Source organism: Acanthaster planci, linkage group LG04 (assembly GCF_054643075.1).
Source record: "Acanthaster planci isolate LZ-2023a linkage group LG04, COTS_SCS, whole genome shotgun sequence".
Taxonomy (NCBI): domain Eukaryota; kingdom Metazoa; phylum Echinodermata; class Asteroidea; order Valvatida; family Acanthasteridae; genus Acanthaster; species Acanthaster planci.
The window spans coordinates 9487892-9503827 of NC_141780.1; the positions used below are offsets into that span (position 1 = coordinate 9487892).

Sequence of the window (15936 nt, forward strand, 5' to 3'; positions counted from 1 at the left end):
CTATCCATTCTTCGGGCACCCACAAAGGCCCAGAAACATAGCTCCAAGCACCATTTGACTCGGAGCGTCCATTCTATATGAATTCTTTTAGCACCCACAAAGGCTCAAAGTGCCCATAGTTCCAAGCACCATTTGACCTGGAAAGCCAAGTTCATCATTATTCACTGTTTGGGTTTCCACCAAGGCCAAAGAGCATCAACAGCTCCAAGCACCATTTGACTTGGAGCACCACAGCTCAATGACAATGACCTTATGATAGGCCGAAGTGACAATTTGTTAGGATAGTTCCAGAACACTTCAAAACTTCACCAAACCATAATAATTATTATGTCCATATGCAGAGTCAACAAATGAGTTTACCAACACCATTCTTTCTTCGTTTGCACTTACAGTAGAAAGAATTGTTTATCCTCCCCTGTTGCACTACTCAAGGGAAGACATAGTTACAAGCACCATTAGACATGAGGTATTCCATCGAGTTAATTACATAGTGCATCACAATGAACTTTATCCATGTACGTATTATTTAGAATTTCATCATGTCAAGAGTAACAAATCATTTTTAAGCCATGGGGGTGTTTTATCAGAGGAGGAAAGGGAAGGTGGTGGGAAAATTTGTACCGCTTTAAACTGAACATTGAAGCGTAGACATTCCAAAACAGAGCCACAAAAGGTGCAGTATTCTGGGGCAACCAGATGTTTGCTTGTTAATGATGTGCACAACTGCCTTTATCACAGTGAAACAGAACTCATTAATTAGACAGCGCCTGTCCCAACACTTTACAGTGACCAGGATGGGTTAAAATTCTAATAAGGCAATGGACGGTTATATTCAAAGCAGATCCGGTGGCCATCTTCCTTGAACCCTCTGTGAACCGAAGCACGCTCCATATCCAATGTTGGCCGCTGCATTGGTGTATAATTGCAAGGATGATTTTGTTTGTCACTCTTCACCCAAAAACGGGGAAACCCGATTGAAATGTTTGAGGAATTCGACCCACATGAGTATGTCCTGTCGCGCCCCATGAGTAAGCCGAATTTTGTGATGGGACATAGTTACCCCCGTGTAAGTGCAATAAGGTGGCCCATAAATTTCCGCCCAGGTGCAATGGCCTTGCAGATGAAATTGAGTGAACCAATTAATGACTGCAGTGCAACCAGAGTAATCTTTTTCTTACCCAAAGATGAGAGTAATTGATCCGTGAGCACATTGACTTTGACCACACGGACCCAGACCTGCCACGAGACAGCATCGATTACTAAACCCAAATACGTTAATTTCTGAAGTGGATTTTCTGTTTTTTTCTTGTGCAATGGGCACGCCAAGCACTGTGCATACCGATTCAAATACCTGCACGAGTGCTTGGCTCATCTGAACTAGGTCCGACGAATAAGAAATCGTCAAGATAGTGAGTAATCATTGAACTGTCAGCAATCTCCTGCACTTTGAACTCCAAAAACATGTTGAATTTCCCAAAAAGGGAACACGAAATGGAACATTTGTCATAATAATAGCGGCCCTCGAATGTGAAACCCAAAAGGTCGTAATCTGAAGGAGTCACTGGAAGTAATCAAAAAGCCGATTTAATATCAGATTTTGCCAACTACGCCCCATGCCCCGCTGCCATCACTAAATGCACTGCCTCATCAAACGAGACATAATGCACTGTGCAATTTTCCTTATCAATAAAATCATTTATCGATTGCCCTTTTGGGTAGGAAAGGTGGTGGATGAGCCTGAATGTATTAGGTTCCAGCTTAGGTACTAAACAAATAGGTAAGCACTGCAGCGTTGGGAATAGCGGGGCTGGGAATGGACCCATAATTCTATTAAGGTCTATTTCCTTTTGTATCTTTTCTCTAATAATGTGAGGGTGAGCTGCAGCTGAGAGTAGGCAACTTGCCTGTTGGCTGTGCCTGGGGCCCTGATGTTGTAGTGAAAAACTGCATGAGAAACCCCTCTCCAGCAGTTGCACATCAACTGCCTTAGGATAACGTGCTGACCATTTTCTTAAAACAAAGATCTTAATTGGTGTTGGGGGACGAAAGGAATTCCCAGAGGAAAGCTTAGGAGCCAGTGTTGAATGCTTGGCATGCTCAGTAGACATAGCAGTCTGAGTGGGTTTATACTTGGGCTGCCCAGAGTGATCAGTGGGCTTACAAACTCTTAACCTTACGACAAGAATAAGGTGAACCGACTGTTGTCAACTTCCCTAGTTTGCAAACTGCAACCCAGTTGCCCGGATGGAAGCATGTACTACATTTGTGGGCATATCTTTAATTACCAGTATCTGTAATTATCAGTAATTACATCCTTGAATTTTACAGAAATTTAGAAAGGGAACTGTTATAGATGAAAACTTACCTGATGTAATTATGATGTCCTCAGGTGACAAGTCACATGACTTAAACGTTATAGCAGTACCTCATGTACTGTTGTCCCCACCTTTCATTCACAATGCACCACAGTTAACATTGTGTTACGTAAATTTTCGCTGGTAATGTGCATCTTTGAAACTTTGTGTGCTGAAGTATACGAAATTGAATATTCGTCCCCTCATTCCTACTCGACATGATCTCACAACACTATAGTGGAACACCGCTATACTGAACATTTGGCTGCACCGAACATCGTCCTTGGCTCCCAATATTTTGTGCTTAAAACCTACTGAACACTATGCAGTTGCTGTGTGTAATTTCCAAACGTCATCTTGATAAAACAGTCAGGTTTTTTATGTCGGAAAGTGACAAGTGGCCATTATTTCCCCAAGGATTAGAAGGGAAAACCACTAGTTGTTGAAGAGTTAATTGTAATTAACTAGCTGAGAAACTGGGCATGCACGGTTAATCTGCCAGTGGTATTGAATGGACACTGTTTTTGCAACTCTGCATGATTAGGTGTGTAAGAAAACCACAAGCGCACTGTTGCACTAGCAGTAGTCTAAAGAGGGCGCTGATACACAAGCCACCGAGATTCGCTACAGCATGCATCAGAGATCGATCCTGAGCAGCAGCTTCCTAACTTTTAGGATAAACTTAAAATCAAATCAAAAACTTAGGATTTAATAAAACACAAAAATAATTAACAGATACATTTGTTGAAACCTTTAACGTGAATGCAACGGCAAAAATCACGAAAACAGTGAACCATAGTGTGACACAGGGGAAAGTCAAGGCCATTGACGCATGGTCTGGTTTCTTTCCAAATCTTTAATGGTGCAGAAAGCTAAAACCAAAACAAGAAAAACCCCCAGTCAAACTTGGATAGAATACGAAAGATGAACTGGACTAAATTGCGGGGACAGGCGTCATGGCACTTGTTGGCTATGTGGCAGCTAAAGGATGACTCTGGACGGTGCTTACTGGCTGAAGACTCAGTGTGTTATGAGACGAAGGGCAATATACTACAAAGGTGCCTAGAGGGGGTCACTAAATGAACTTGCAAGTGCCCAGAGGGGGTCTCTAAATGAACTCACACTGAATGGTTGACTGAGCACAGCCAACTGAGGGCGCTATACAAATAACATACAAAAGTGACCTGTCACAATAGTATCACAAGAGGGTGACCCCCTCTAGGCACCTTTGTAGTATACAAAGGTGCCTAGAGGGGGTCACTAAATGAACTTGCAAGTGCCCAGAGGGGGTCTCTAAATGAACTCACACTGAATGGTTGACTGAGCACAGCCAACTGAGGGCGCTATACAAATAACATACAAAAGTGACCTGTCACATTCTCCCCTGCTTAAAGGTTGGCGCCTCGACAACCTCCAGTAATCGAACAAAAAAAAATACAAGAAGACTAAGAGTCCATGCTATTTACAAAAAAGTCACTTCGGTTGGATTCCAGCCAACATCTGCACTAGCAACAGCTGAGTCCTTCTGATGTCTGCAAGTACTCGCGGGTCTGCGGTAGGTGCCACGGGCATCTCTGACTGGATGGCGGATTTGGGCAGGTGGTGCAAATTGGAGTGGCTCCCTGCTCCAGTGCGACTCGAGCGACGTACCTCGACCATCGGTTCAGCGGGGGCGTGCTCACTAGGAGTAGTCCCTAATGGAGCATCAGGTATTTGGGCTGGTCTCGAGGCTAGGTGAAGGTGCTCCCCTGCTTTGTGTGAAGCAGAAGGTTGCGCTTCGGGTCCTGTAGTGAATGAGGTTCCCAGGGCCTCCTCTGGTGGGACATCTTCCGATGGGTTCTCCTCTGGCGGCTCACCTTTGGGCAGCTCATGCTGTGGTGGTGCATCCTCTGGTGGCTCATCCTCCAGCGGTGCGTCCCCTGGTAGCTCGTCCTCCGGCGGTGCGTCCCCTGGTGGCTCGCCCTCCAGTGGTGCGTCCCCTGGTGGCTCATTCTCCAGCAGTGCGTTCCCTGGTGGCTCGTCCTCTGGCAGCTCGTCCTCTGGTGGCGCCTCTTCCCCTGGCGGTGTATCCTGTTGGGGAATTGCTGCTTCCCGCTGCTGCTCCCCTGCTTTTTGTAAAGCAGTGGGTTCCCCTGTAGTTGCCTCCGCAGGTTGCAACATCTGCACCCTCTGTCGATGGGCCACCAGAAGAAGGTCATCGTCGTTTTCATCAGACAGCACAGTAGCATTTGGTGCACTGTTGTTTGGTGGGCGATGTCCGGCATCTGGTGTTCTGGGTTGCACCAACATCCGACCATCCAGCAGGTCCCTCCTGTTGACAGTCTTCTGGTCGCCGGTCCCATCAAGTGGAGTCACCACATAGACATGTCCTGTAGGATTGGGCCTGCTGATAACCTTGAATGGCCTGTCTGCCCAGAAGTCCTGAATCTTGTTCCGTCCAAGGACTCAATTGCGGAGGAAGACTCTTGCTCCAATGGGCAAGCCCTCGTCTTTGGCACTGCTGTTGTGGCGATTCATCCTCCTCAGGGCCTCCTTCTCAGTCTTCCCTGATGCCATCTCGTAAGCTTGCATCATCCTTTTGTGATGGTCTGCTACCCAGTCGTCTACTATTGCATCCTTATTTCCCTGCTGATTGTCAGCACCAAGGAGGTAGTCGATCGGCAATCGAGGTTCATGCCCAAAGAACAGATAGTAAGGAGAGTATCCAGTTGATGAGTGGGGGGTTGCATTGTAGATGTAGACTAGCTCCGGTAGGTGCTCTGGCCATCGCCTCTTCTGAGTCGGAGGGAGTGTGCGAAGTCGGTCGTGCATTGTGCAATTAAAATGCTCGCACTGTCCATTCCCCTCCGGATGGTATGGAGTTGTTCGTGTCTTGGTGATCCCGTACATCTGGCAGAGCTCCTTGATGACTTTCCCCTCAAAATTTCTTCCTTGGTCGCTGTGGAGTTGGCGGGGCACCCCGAAACGAACGAACCAGTTCTTCACCAGACACTGAGCAACCGTTCTTGCCTTCTGGTCCTTGCATGGGACAGCCTGTGTGAACTTCGTGAAGACGTCCGTGAGGACTAATACATTCTCCACGTTGTTCAAGCCTGGCTCCAAGACGGTGAAGTCTATAGCAAGGATCTCAAGTGGCCGTCTCGCAATCAGTGAACCCATCGTTGGATGTAGTTTCTTTCCGGCCTTGGCAAGAATACGCCTCTTGCAGTTCTTGCAGTGCTCCTCAACATCATTGATCATTCCTGGCCAAAAACACCTACTACGGACAAGTGCAAGTGTCCTTTCCACTCCCTGATGCCCAGCCTGGTCATGGACTGCTTCTAGAACTCTCTTTCTTAGGACTAGAGGAAGTAGAAGCTGGAGAACATCACCGGAAGCTCCCTTGCTCCTTTTGTACAGGACATTATCTCTGGCCTCCAGCTGGTCCCAAAACTTCAGTAGCTTCCGGGTTGACTTCTCCTCTCTCATCAGTTGGCTAACATGTGGCCGCTGTCCTTTCTCCCAATATGTCCAGAGTGGACCGATCTGCTTGTCATTTCTCTGGAGGGCGTACAGGTCTTCTGAGGAAATGGATGGCAATGTTGAAATCGAAGCAGGTGCTGCCTCTTCTGACCTTGCTCGAAGCTCGTTCACTCCAGCATCAGGCAGGGTACTTCTCATGTGTGACAGTGTCCTCGGCGGGATGGAGGTAGTTGCCCGAGAGGAGGAAACGGCCTCTCTGGCAGACATCTCTTCAAGTTGTGCATCACCAGATTCACCACCGTTGGTTGTCTTTCTGCTAAGGGCATCAGCGTTCCCGTTGCTCCTTCCGGATTTGTACTTGATTGTGAACTGGAACAGCTCCAGTTCAGCAGCCCACCTGGTTTCCGTCGCTCCAAGCTTGGTGTTCGTCTTGAGATAACTGAGGGGGTTGTTATCAGTGTAGACAACAAAATTCGCCCCAAGAAGATCTCGGAACTTATCAGTGATAGCCCACCGCAAAGCAAGCAACTCCAGCTTCATGCTGCTGTAGTTCTGCATGTTCCGCTCATTCTCCCTAAGGCCTCTGCTGGCATATCCGATGACTACCAGGCCCCGCTCTTGCTGCTGAGACAGTACTGCGCCGAGACCTTGATAACTGGCGTCAACTTCCAGAATGAAGGGACGAGTGAAGTCAGGGTAGCCAAGAAGGGGCGACGTTGTCAGGAGGGACTTCAAGGCATTGAAGGACTTGTCGCAAGATTCATCCCATGCTTCTGTAATCGACCTTGACTGGCTGACCTTCTTGCACCGCCTCTTCCCAGATCCTCCAAGGAGTGCATGAAGTGGGTTAGCGACTTGGGCAAACCCTGGTACAAATCGGCGATAATAGCCAGCAAGGCCGAGGAACCCTCGAAGCTCACGCTCAGTAGCAGGCTTCTTCCAGTCTGCAACAGCTCTGATCTTCTCAGGGCCTGGAGATATCCCTCCGTCAGAAATCAAATGGCCCAAGTACCTCAGCTTCTCTGTGAACAGATTGCATTTCTCTGGCTTGACTTTCAAACCGAACTCGTTGAGGCGGAGAAGCACCTGTTGTAGTCTCTCCAGTGTCTCTTCAAATGTACAGCCGAAGACTAGTATGTCATCGAGGTACACGATGAGAGACTGAAAGTTCTTGTCGCCAAATGCCTTGTCCATCAACCGCATGAATGTGGCCGGCGCATTGCAGAGGCCGAAGGGCATACGAGTAAATTCGTACAGCCCCCCGGTCCCAACACTGAAAGCCGTCTTCTCGACATCTTCTGCTGCAACCGGAATTTGATGAAATCCGTGGGCCAGATCAAGACTACAGAAGAACTTTGCCCCTCCAAGAACATCAAGCGCCTCATCAATACGGGGAAGGGGATATGCGTCTTTGCGTGTCTTAGCATTTAGGGCTCTATAGTCCACACACAGCCGGAGCTTCCCATCACGCTTCCTCACGAGTACAACTGGAGAAGCATAAGGGCTCGACGACTCTCTGATAATACCCCTGTCGAGAGACTTCTGCAAGTAGTCGCGAACTTCCGCCCACTGGTGAGGTGGTATCCGCCGGTGAGGTGTGCGAACAGGCAAATCGTCAGTTGTGGTGATTGTGTGGGATATTTTGTCGCAATACCCGATGTCGTCCTCATCTCTACTGAATGTGCTGACGTGGCTGGCAATTAACTGGCGGAGTTTGCTTTGCTGGTCTCTGGTGATCCCTGTGCCGATCTTCATCCTTGACATCAGCTGCTGAACCCCATCGGAATGATGAGCCACTTCTCCATCGCCTACTTGCATCTCCTCCCAAGTTGCTTCTGGCAATCCACTGCGGCACTCGGTGAATACACTACTCAGTGTGGCCAGCGGAGTCCTTGGCTGCAGGTACAGGTCGTCTTGGGTGAAGTTGGCAACTTGCACTGGAACTTTGCCGCTATTGTCGATGGAGACTAGAGTTGGAGGTACAGCCAGACCATTCGGAAGGTGAGTGACATCTGCCTCGAACTGCTCAACCATCGCCTCGTAGACCTGGTTTCTTGCGGCTGGTCTCACCGAACATTCCACCGTGAGAAGAGAGTTCGCAGGGATGAGGATTGGCTTCGAACCAACTGTACGGACTTTTCCTGTAAAGTCTGGCAAAAGGGAGACCCCACTTCTCACTTCCTCGTATAAGGCAAGAACATGAGCCCATTTTCGTCCCTCACTCCCAGCGTGCAGTGCCTCCAGGTAGTTTGCACCATCATCAACTTGGCGTAGTGTGTCCCGAATGTCCCTGAATATATTGGACCCGATGACTCCTGGTACTTTCTTCTTTCTGTCTGCAATTGATGTACTAGTGGGGTCCTTCACTATCAGGAAACCCATGTTGGGGAACACATGGCCTAATGCGGAGAGTGACAGCTCTGCATAACCAACATAGGGGATGGCCAGACCTTGCGCTCCAGAGAGGCTGATAAAGGCAGTCACGTCTACTAATTCTGTCTCCGAGAAGTGATCTCTGAAGAAGGACTCAGTAATCGTCGAGACTTGCGCTCCCGTGTCAAGTAGACAGCGCACCTCCGTGGCTCCAAGTTGAACAACCGCTTCTGGACATTGCCCTATTGCTTTCCTGTAGATTGAGCCACTAGTGTTCCTTTCTGGGCCTGCCGTATGGCTCTCAATGACAGGCCTTTCTAGTTTAACTGCTGGGGGCTGAACTGCTGGGCAGCGGACTGCTGGGGACCAAACATCTGTGCAGCAGGCTGCTGGGGGTTTATATGCGGCATCTGGGGCTGTTGGGGGTTTATCTGTGGCATCTGGGGCTGCTGGGCGATGAATTGCTGTGCCAGGGGTTGCTGAGCAACCAATGACTGCATGTCCTGGTGTTGTCCACGGGAAGATGGCCCATATCTCCCTGCTGGTGGACGCTGGGGGCAATCTCTTTTGAGGTGCTCGGTCGACTGGCAAGTGTAGCACCGCCGTTGTCCCTGGTTCCACTGACGACCTGGCTGCCGATCTGTCATTAGCTTGAGTAATGTGTCAATCTGCTGCTGTTGCCTCTCTAGTTTCTTGCCCTGCTCTTCAAGAAGAGACTTCAGGCCTCCGGTGCTCTCTGTTGCATTCACCTCATGTACTGTTGCCTCCCTCTGGTGTTTGACTTGGCTGTTGCCAAGCCACTCGATGGCGCGGTCCCTGGCCTCAAAAAATGACAAAGTGGGGGAGTTGATATTCAGTCGCCGGAGCTCTCGCCGCAAGCCCTCATCTCTCACTGCCTCCGCCAGCCGCCCCTTGAGGGTCTTTTCTCGCACTGCCTCAAAGGAGTTGTCTAGCCTCGTCATGGTGTTGAACAGCTCCACCAACTCCAGAGAGCAGGACAAGAGGTCTTCCTGCAGACCTTGACGGCAGGAAAAGAACTTCTGCTGGATTTGGGGTAGCGTGTCTCCGTCACCAAAAACCTTGAGTAGGATGCGGAGGATTTCCTCAGGCTTCCCTTTGACTGCGTCACCTCTGCCGAGTACTTCTTGACGGGCTCTGCCGGCAAGGTGGTCGATGATGAATGCTGCTCCATCTTCCTCCTTGAGTTGCCTCGCTGTCAGCTGGCCCCGTACATCACTCACCCACTCTTGCACCGAAGGGTCGTTGGCCTTCTCCGGTTTGCCCCTGAAGCGCTCAAGTCGTCTCCCGGCCGCAACAAAAATCTGCTTGGGGGTGGAGGTCAACTGCATGGAAGAGCTGCCCACGGTATCCGTCTGCCGTTCCTCTTTCTCCTTCTGCAATGCCATCTTCATTGCTTCCAGTTCAGCTCGAAGTTGCGCCACCGTTTTGCTCTCCATCTCTTACGGTACAAGCAGTTCACCGGGTAGACGTCAGACCACTTCTGTCAGCTCATCCTTGACTGGGGGTTACCATGTGTGCACCATCCTGTCTACGACGCCATTTGTGACACAGGGGAAAGTCAAGGCCATTGACGCATGGTCTGGTTTCTTTCCAAATCTTTAATGGTGCAGAAAGCTAAAACCAAAACAAGAAAAACCCCCAGTCAAACTTGGATAGAATACAAAAGATGAACTGGACTAAATTGCGGGGACAGGCATCATGGCACTTGTTGGCTATGTGGCAGCTAAAGGATGACTCTGGACGGTGCTTACTGGCTGAAGACTCAGTGTGTTATGAGACGAAGGGCAATATACTACAAAGGTGCCTAGAGGGGGTCACTAAATGAACTTGCAAGTGCCCAGAGGGGGTCTCTAAATGAACTCACACTGAATGGTTGACTGAGCACAGCCAACTGAGGGCGCTATACAAATAACATACAAAAGTGACCTGTCACAATAGTATCACAAGAGGATGCACTTCAATTAGACAAGAGAGAGTGCTATTCAACCTTGCAGAGAAATTTTCGGCAGTAAATTTTGCTATACCGAACGACCGCTGTACTGAACATTTAGTGTAGACCCTGTCGTGTTAGTTATAGCGGCATTCCACTGTATTAAATTTAATGCTTGTGCAAATTGCTTGTGTTAGGCTGATTGCGCTAAATAATCATGTGCAGTTGTTGCTCTTCGTGAGTGCTTTTTAGGAAACAATAGTTTGGGAAACAAATTAGCTTCCCAGTGGTGGTCAACATGTTGTTGATCAGTTGTAGCCAAATTTGTACTGAGTCTTTGAATACTAATTTTTTGGAGGGACAAACACTACGTTGATAATTGAATCATTATGTATCAAAATAAAATGTTCATTTACGATGACATAGATTGGTCTATAATTTTAAGGATTTTTCTCTATTTCCTGGTCACAGCAAAAAGCCTTGCAGAATCCCCCCTCTATAGTTGTTGTTAATTGCATCTGTATAAAACAGATAATGAATGTTCAACATTGGTATGGTGACAGACTGAATGGTCTAGGCTAATCCACAAGGCCAAACTACATGTAAGTGAGATGGAAAATTCAATCAGCCAGTAATGAATAATACAAGTATAATATCAATTTTTTTTATTGTTAAATGATGGCATGTAGTGTACAAACTCTTGTGACTTTGTGTCCTCTTGATATTTTCATTGGACGCATCACTGGTTTTAATTTACAGGGTCCTGTCTTGAAAGGTATTAAATTATTCAGTGTTAAGGCTGTGTACATAATTCAGCAAAATGACGTTGATCAAATTCACATCTAGAAGTATGCATCCTGTTTTGAGAATGTAGCTAAATGTGCAGCATGAAACAGATACCGCTCTTGTTGATCTACATGAAGTTCATTTAAGGAATAAATCCTGTTCCTTGGGGGTTTACCAGTAAGGTCTGTCTGTTCTTCTGCTTAAAGTCTGCTCTTTTTTTTGGCAAGTCTGTTGTTGCTAAGGGGCCGGAAAGTTAGTGAACTGCACACCAGTGTGCTCTCAAGTGTACTCTCAAGTGTGCAAGGAGGTAAGGAGCTGGCCTGGCTGGGTGCTATTGTTGCCAAGAAACTACATCACGAGACTCAGAGATATATTTACATACTGCGTTCTTTCCGCAGACTGGACGATGTTGGAAAACATGATCGACTTGGCGATACATTTACATTATTGCATTCTTTCTGTGGACAGGATGATATTGGAATAAAATGATTGACTTGGAGAAACATTCACATATTACATTCTCTCTTTGGCTTTTAACATGTTGAAATACAGTTTTGGCTTAAAGAAACATTACCAGCTGTGAATTTTGTGAAGTAGGTGTTTAGTTGTGAAAATTTGTAGTGCTGATTATTTGAGAGTTGGCAAATGTTGAACATGTTTTCCCTCTGGCAAATTTTATAGCAGCAAATGCTTTATGGCATCATTATCGGTATGAACCTGTATTAAAGGAACCTGTATTACGGTCCATTATTCTACCTTTACATGAAAAAAAACTCACAAGCTTACTCGGGTGGGACTCGTACCCACGACCTCCTGCTTACTAGTGCAGATGTCTTAACCACTCGACCACCGAGCTTGCCGGGGTCGGCTGGCCGGTCCGAGTCAAATGAAGCAGCAGGTACCGCGAACTATTTTCAAGATGTATTTTTGCGTTGGGGAGATGTTAATTATATGTAACAGGTTCGCCCTTTAAGACGTGCACTAGTAAGCAGGAGGTCGTGGGTTCGAGTCCCACCCGAGTAAGCTTGTGAGGTTTTTTTTCGCAAGCTTTCAGACAAGCACTGAGCATACAGTGCTTATTAATATATGTTGGGTAAGGGCAAACCCGTTATATATAATTATATGCAAACAAAACTTTGTTCACAAATTTTTGTACATTAAAAATTAAATACAGAAAACAATAAATAATCCCTGTTTTGGTGAATGAATTCAACCAGGGACCACACTGTTCTCCAAATCAGCCTTTAGATGGCAGAGGATTTAAAGGGAACAGTTTGGAATCACACATCACATAATTAAACACTGATTTGTAAAATAAAATTTCTGACAAAGAAGATGGTGTGTAAATTCATTGCAAGTCTTTTTTTATTTCACAGATATGCATAAAAAAATGCAACAATCCCAAAGCTTGAAGCAAAGATGCAGATGAATAAAAATGTATTCAAGCAAAAAGGATCATGTTTGCGCTGTGCTCTGTAGAATCATGTCCGGATCAGACTTGACTAGTCGTGGCTGTGATGCACACAAGAAAGTTTGTCGAAGTCTGGACAAGTTGCTCAGAATCACCGACAGAATCGCCATGGAGTTCCCCACGATACCAAGGACCGCTACAACGATCTACACGGAGCCTATGAACACCAACTCACCATAGGAGTAGGAAAGTTCAGCTGGACTGTCAGTCATGGAAGCTGTGGTAGCACTGTCCTCTTTGAAACTCAGAGCCAAGTATGAAGTCATGTCTATGACCTCTTAACCACTCTTTTATACAAATTAATGGTTGCTCTTCAATGATATGCACAGTGTAAAGTATAGGGTTTGAGTGAACTGGCAACACCTCTGAAGTCAAACAATACCATATGGAAATGTTTGGCCCCATTGGGTGCGTACACGTGTGTATGTGCATACATTCATTTATGCCTCAAACATCAGAAGAAACATTGCATGACTCATGGCCGCCCATGCTACTCATTTCACCAGTCTGCCCCATCTAGGCATAGTTAGATGATGTGCAGCAGAGATCAAAAGGGTGTATCTAGGGCCATACTACAGTTGTTGCTAGCACTGAAAAAATGGCTCCTTTTACAGTTTGTAACAGGGTCAGACAAGGTTGTGTTCTTGCTTCGGCTTTTTTTCCGCTGTTCCTAACTGAATTGCTAGCTGCCTCAGACTTTGAGACTACAAGTGAAATAAGGCTCATTGGTAGGAGTGATGGCAAGCTGTAAACTTGACTATACTAGTAGTAAGAAGCACAGTGAGTCTGGTGTAGCTCTGACCATCAGAAATGAGCTTGTTGCAAATCTGAACGAGGAGCCCAAAGTGATTAGTGACAGAATTATCACTTTACAGTTGCCCCTAAATAACAACAGGTATTTTACTGTAATCAGTGTGTATGCACCAACAATGACTAACAACATGTTTGTACAAGCAGCTAAATTACACTCTGACGAAAATAACAAACTCTGATAAAATCATTCTATGAGGGTTGGCTGTGACCACACTACCTGACCCACTCAGTCATTGGCAAATTTGGAATTTGGAAGACCAACTCCAATGAAGAGCTGCTCTTATCTCATTGTGCAGAACATCAATTACTTAACACCTGCTTTTGGCACAAACTAGTCCACAAGAACTCTTGGATGCACCCTCGGTCTGGCCATCGGCACCTGATTGATTACATCATCACAAGGCAATGTCATATCTCCGACTTCTATGACACTTGAGCCATGCATGGTGCAAATTGCAACACAGACCATATATGTTGACTTATGATCAGAATAGAAAAGGTAAACAGCAGACTAGCAAGCTTAAATCGGAGACTATCAGGATATAGTTTGAGAAGGGAAGCTGACATTGTTGACCTCCGACTCTGCCTTGGGAGAATTTCAGAGATGCAGTCTATGAAACATCGAAAGAAAAGTTGAGCTTTGTGGTCAAGAAACAGGAAGACTGGTTTGACACAAACAGTAATGAGCTAGTAGCCTTAATTAACAACAGAAATGAAGCAAGATCAAACACGCTTCACAGGAAGATAGACAGACAGATGGATGTGCGGCAATTATAGAGGTATTTCACTCCTCTATACCATGGAAAGTGTTCGCACATGTCCTGCTGATCAGGTTGACCAAATACGCTGAAAATTTTCTCCCTGAAGCTCAGTGTGGATTCCGTGGAAGATGTGGGACAGTGGACATAATATTCTGCCTCAAGCAGATTCTGGCATGAAGGCATCTTTGCATGTCAAAGGTGATCTCTCAGACAGTGTCAACAGTGGTATGAAGCAAGGATGTATTTTAGCTCCTACATTATTCTCCGCATTCAGAGTACGCATTCAGAGATTCAAATCACAGTGTATGGATCCAAAGCCGCCCAGGGGCCAACTTGTTCAATGTCAATCAGTTTAAATCCACTACAAAAACTTAGCCTGTTCTTGTCCGACAACTAATGTTTGCCAATGATATGCCATTCATCGCTCAGAGTTACGATAAAGCTCAAGAAATCATCAGCCAATTTGCACACTTTAAAACATTATATCTTGCAAAGTACATGTTTACTAGGTGCAAACCTAGTAGATATCTTGAAAAAGGTGCGCTTCAAACGAATACTGACCTGATGTGATGATGACGTTATCAAGTGGTAATTCACGTGACATTAAAGGTGCAGTCTTCACAGCACTATATACCGTGAAATACATGGCCGCTGGGGTTGAAATCTCACATATCTTGAAAGGGGAGGGCTTTAGACAAACAGTGATGACCTGATGTGATGATGATGTCATCAAATGATAAGTCAAGCAACTTTAAAGGTGCAATCTTCAAAGCAATATATATTGTGGCAAAACAGGGTAGCTGCTTAGACTTGTGTTTAGTCTGGGTCATTAATAATTCAGGCATGTCTAATTCATGCATTAAACATGCGCGCGGCAACCAATCAGAGGCGCGCATTACCTGAGGTCTGGACGCTTGCTGCGTGGGTTGCCGGGACTTCTCAAGATGGCAGCGTGCTAACCAGAGCTCTGTGCAGTTGTGTTGTGTTCTGAGTTGCGAGTGTAAATCTGAGGTACGACCGCTGGTGGCTGGGGATCTACCTCAAGTGTACCTGGTGCGATTGGTTAGTGTGGTGCTTGTTCTCAGTTGCCGGAGCTGCCGATTATATCAGATCTCTTTGAAGATTGGGGAATCGTTGGACAGTCTCGTTTACTTAAGAAGTGGTAGATTACAGGGTAAGGGAACCCGTGTGAACCAGTTAATTGGGGAATTAGCGGAGCTTAGACTAGAAGGATTGTGTGCCGTTGTTCCATGCTTGTTGGCATAGCGACAGTTGGTTGTGGTCCTGATCTGGGAGCTTGCTTCCCTCGTTGAGGTTTACTGGGTGCAGGTTTCCGTTAGAGTCTGGTGAGGACTATTATAATCGCCTTCTTAATCAACTTACCAGTTATTTCGTAATAACTTCAAGTGGGTGAGGGTTATTTAAGTCACCTTAAACCTTGTTGCAGTTTTGGAACGGTGTTGCTTTGTAAGGCAGTATAGATTATTGTTGTACAAGTCTACAACGTTGTGTTGTGTTGTACAGTTATGAAGATTGTAATTACTTGTGTGGTCAAGACTTATTAGTTATAAGCCATCGGCAGATTATTTATTTAGACTTGATCACTGTGAGGGTTACCTGGTTGTTGTGAGGGTTACCCTGATCGCTGTGAGGTTTACCCTGATCACCGTGAGGGTTATTCTGGTGTAGGTTAAGGATAAGGCTGATTAATCACGTTCGTGGTGAGGTTGACCACGTAGGACTACCTCCCCATGAGGATAATTTTGTATATAATTAATTGCTGTTGTATATAAAGGATAACTGAGCACTGACATTGAATAAGCCAATCATATAATGGCCTTAGAAATCACTGGTCACCGTGAGATTTAGTCAGTCCTGTATCACTTGTATTGACATTAATTGTAATCTTTATTGATATTGGGATCAATTACCTAATCATAGAGCGGTGGTAAACTTCCACCAAAC

At 46.2% G+C, this 15936-nt stretch overlaps 3 protein-coding genes across 13 annotated transcripts in view; 1 reads left to right on the forward strand and 2 right to left on the reverse strand.

The window, feature by feature from the left end:
* The window catches only part of LOC110985000 (DNA repair protein complementing XP-C cells-like), a 196105-nt gene that overhangs the window by 158758 nt on the left and 21411 nt on the right, over positions 1-15936 (forward strand). For 6 of the 11 annotated variants that reach the window (XM_087136113.1, XM_087136115.1, XM_087136120.1 and 3 more), the window contains one exon: positions 393-515. The exons of 3 other annotated variants lie outside the window; for them this stretch is intronic. In XM_087136113.1, coding sequence (XP_086992239.1) covers positions 393-515 — 123 coding nt within the window. The remainder of the gene's footprint in view (positions 1-392; positions 516-15936) is intronic. 2 more of the 11 variants (XR_015425063.1, XR_015425062.1) reach the window with 1 other exon arrangement.
* Positions 3604-4643, reverse strand: LOC147799361 (uncharacterized). The gene has a single exon (XM_087135416.1). It carries the CDS (start codon positions 4641-4643, stop codon positions 3828-3830), a length of 816 nt encoding a protein of 271 aa, XP_086991542.1. The 3' UTR covers positions 3604-3827.
* On the reverse strand, positions 8419-10142 carry LOC147799362 (uncharacterized). The gene has a single exon (XM_087136250.1). The coding sequence runs from the start codon at positions 9644-9646 to the stop codon at positions 8507-8509; it is 1140 nt and encodes a 379-aa protein (XP_086992376.1). The 5' UTR covers positions 9647-10142; the 3' UTR covers positions 8419-8506.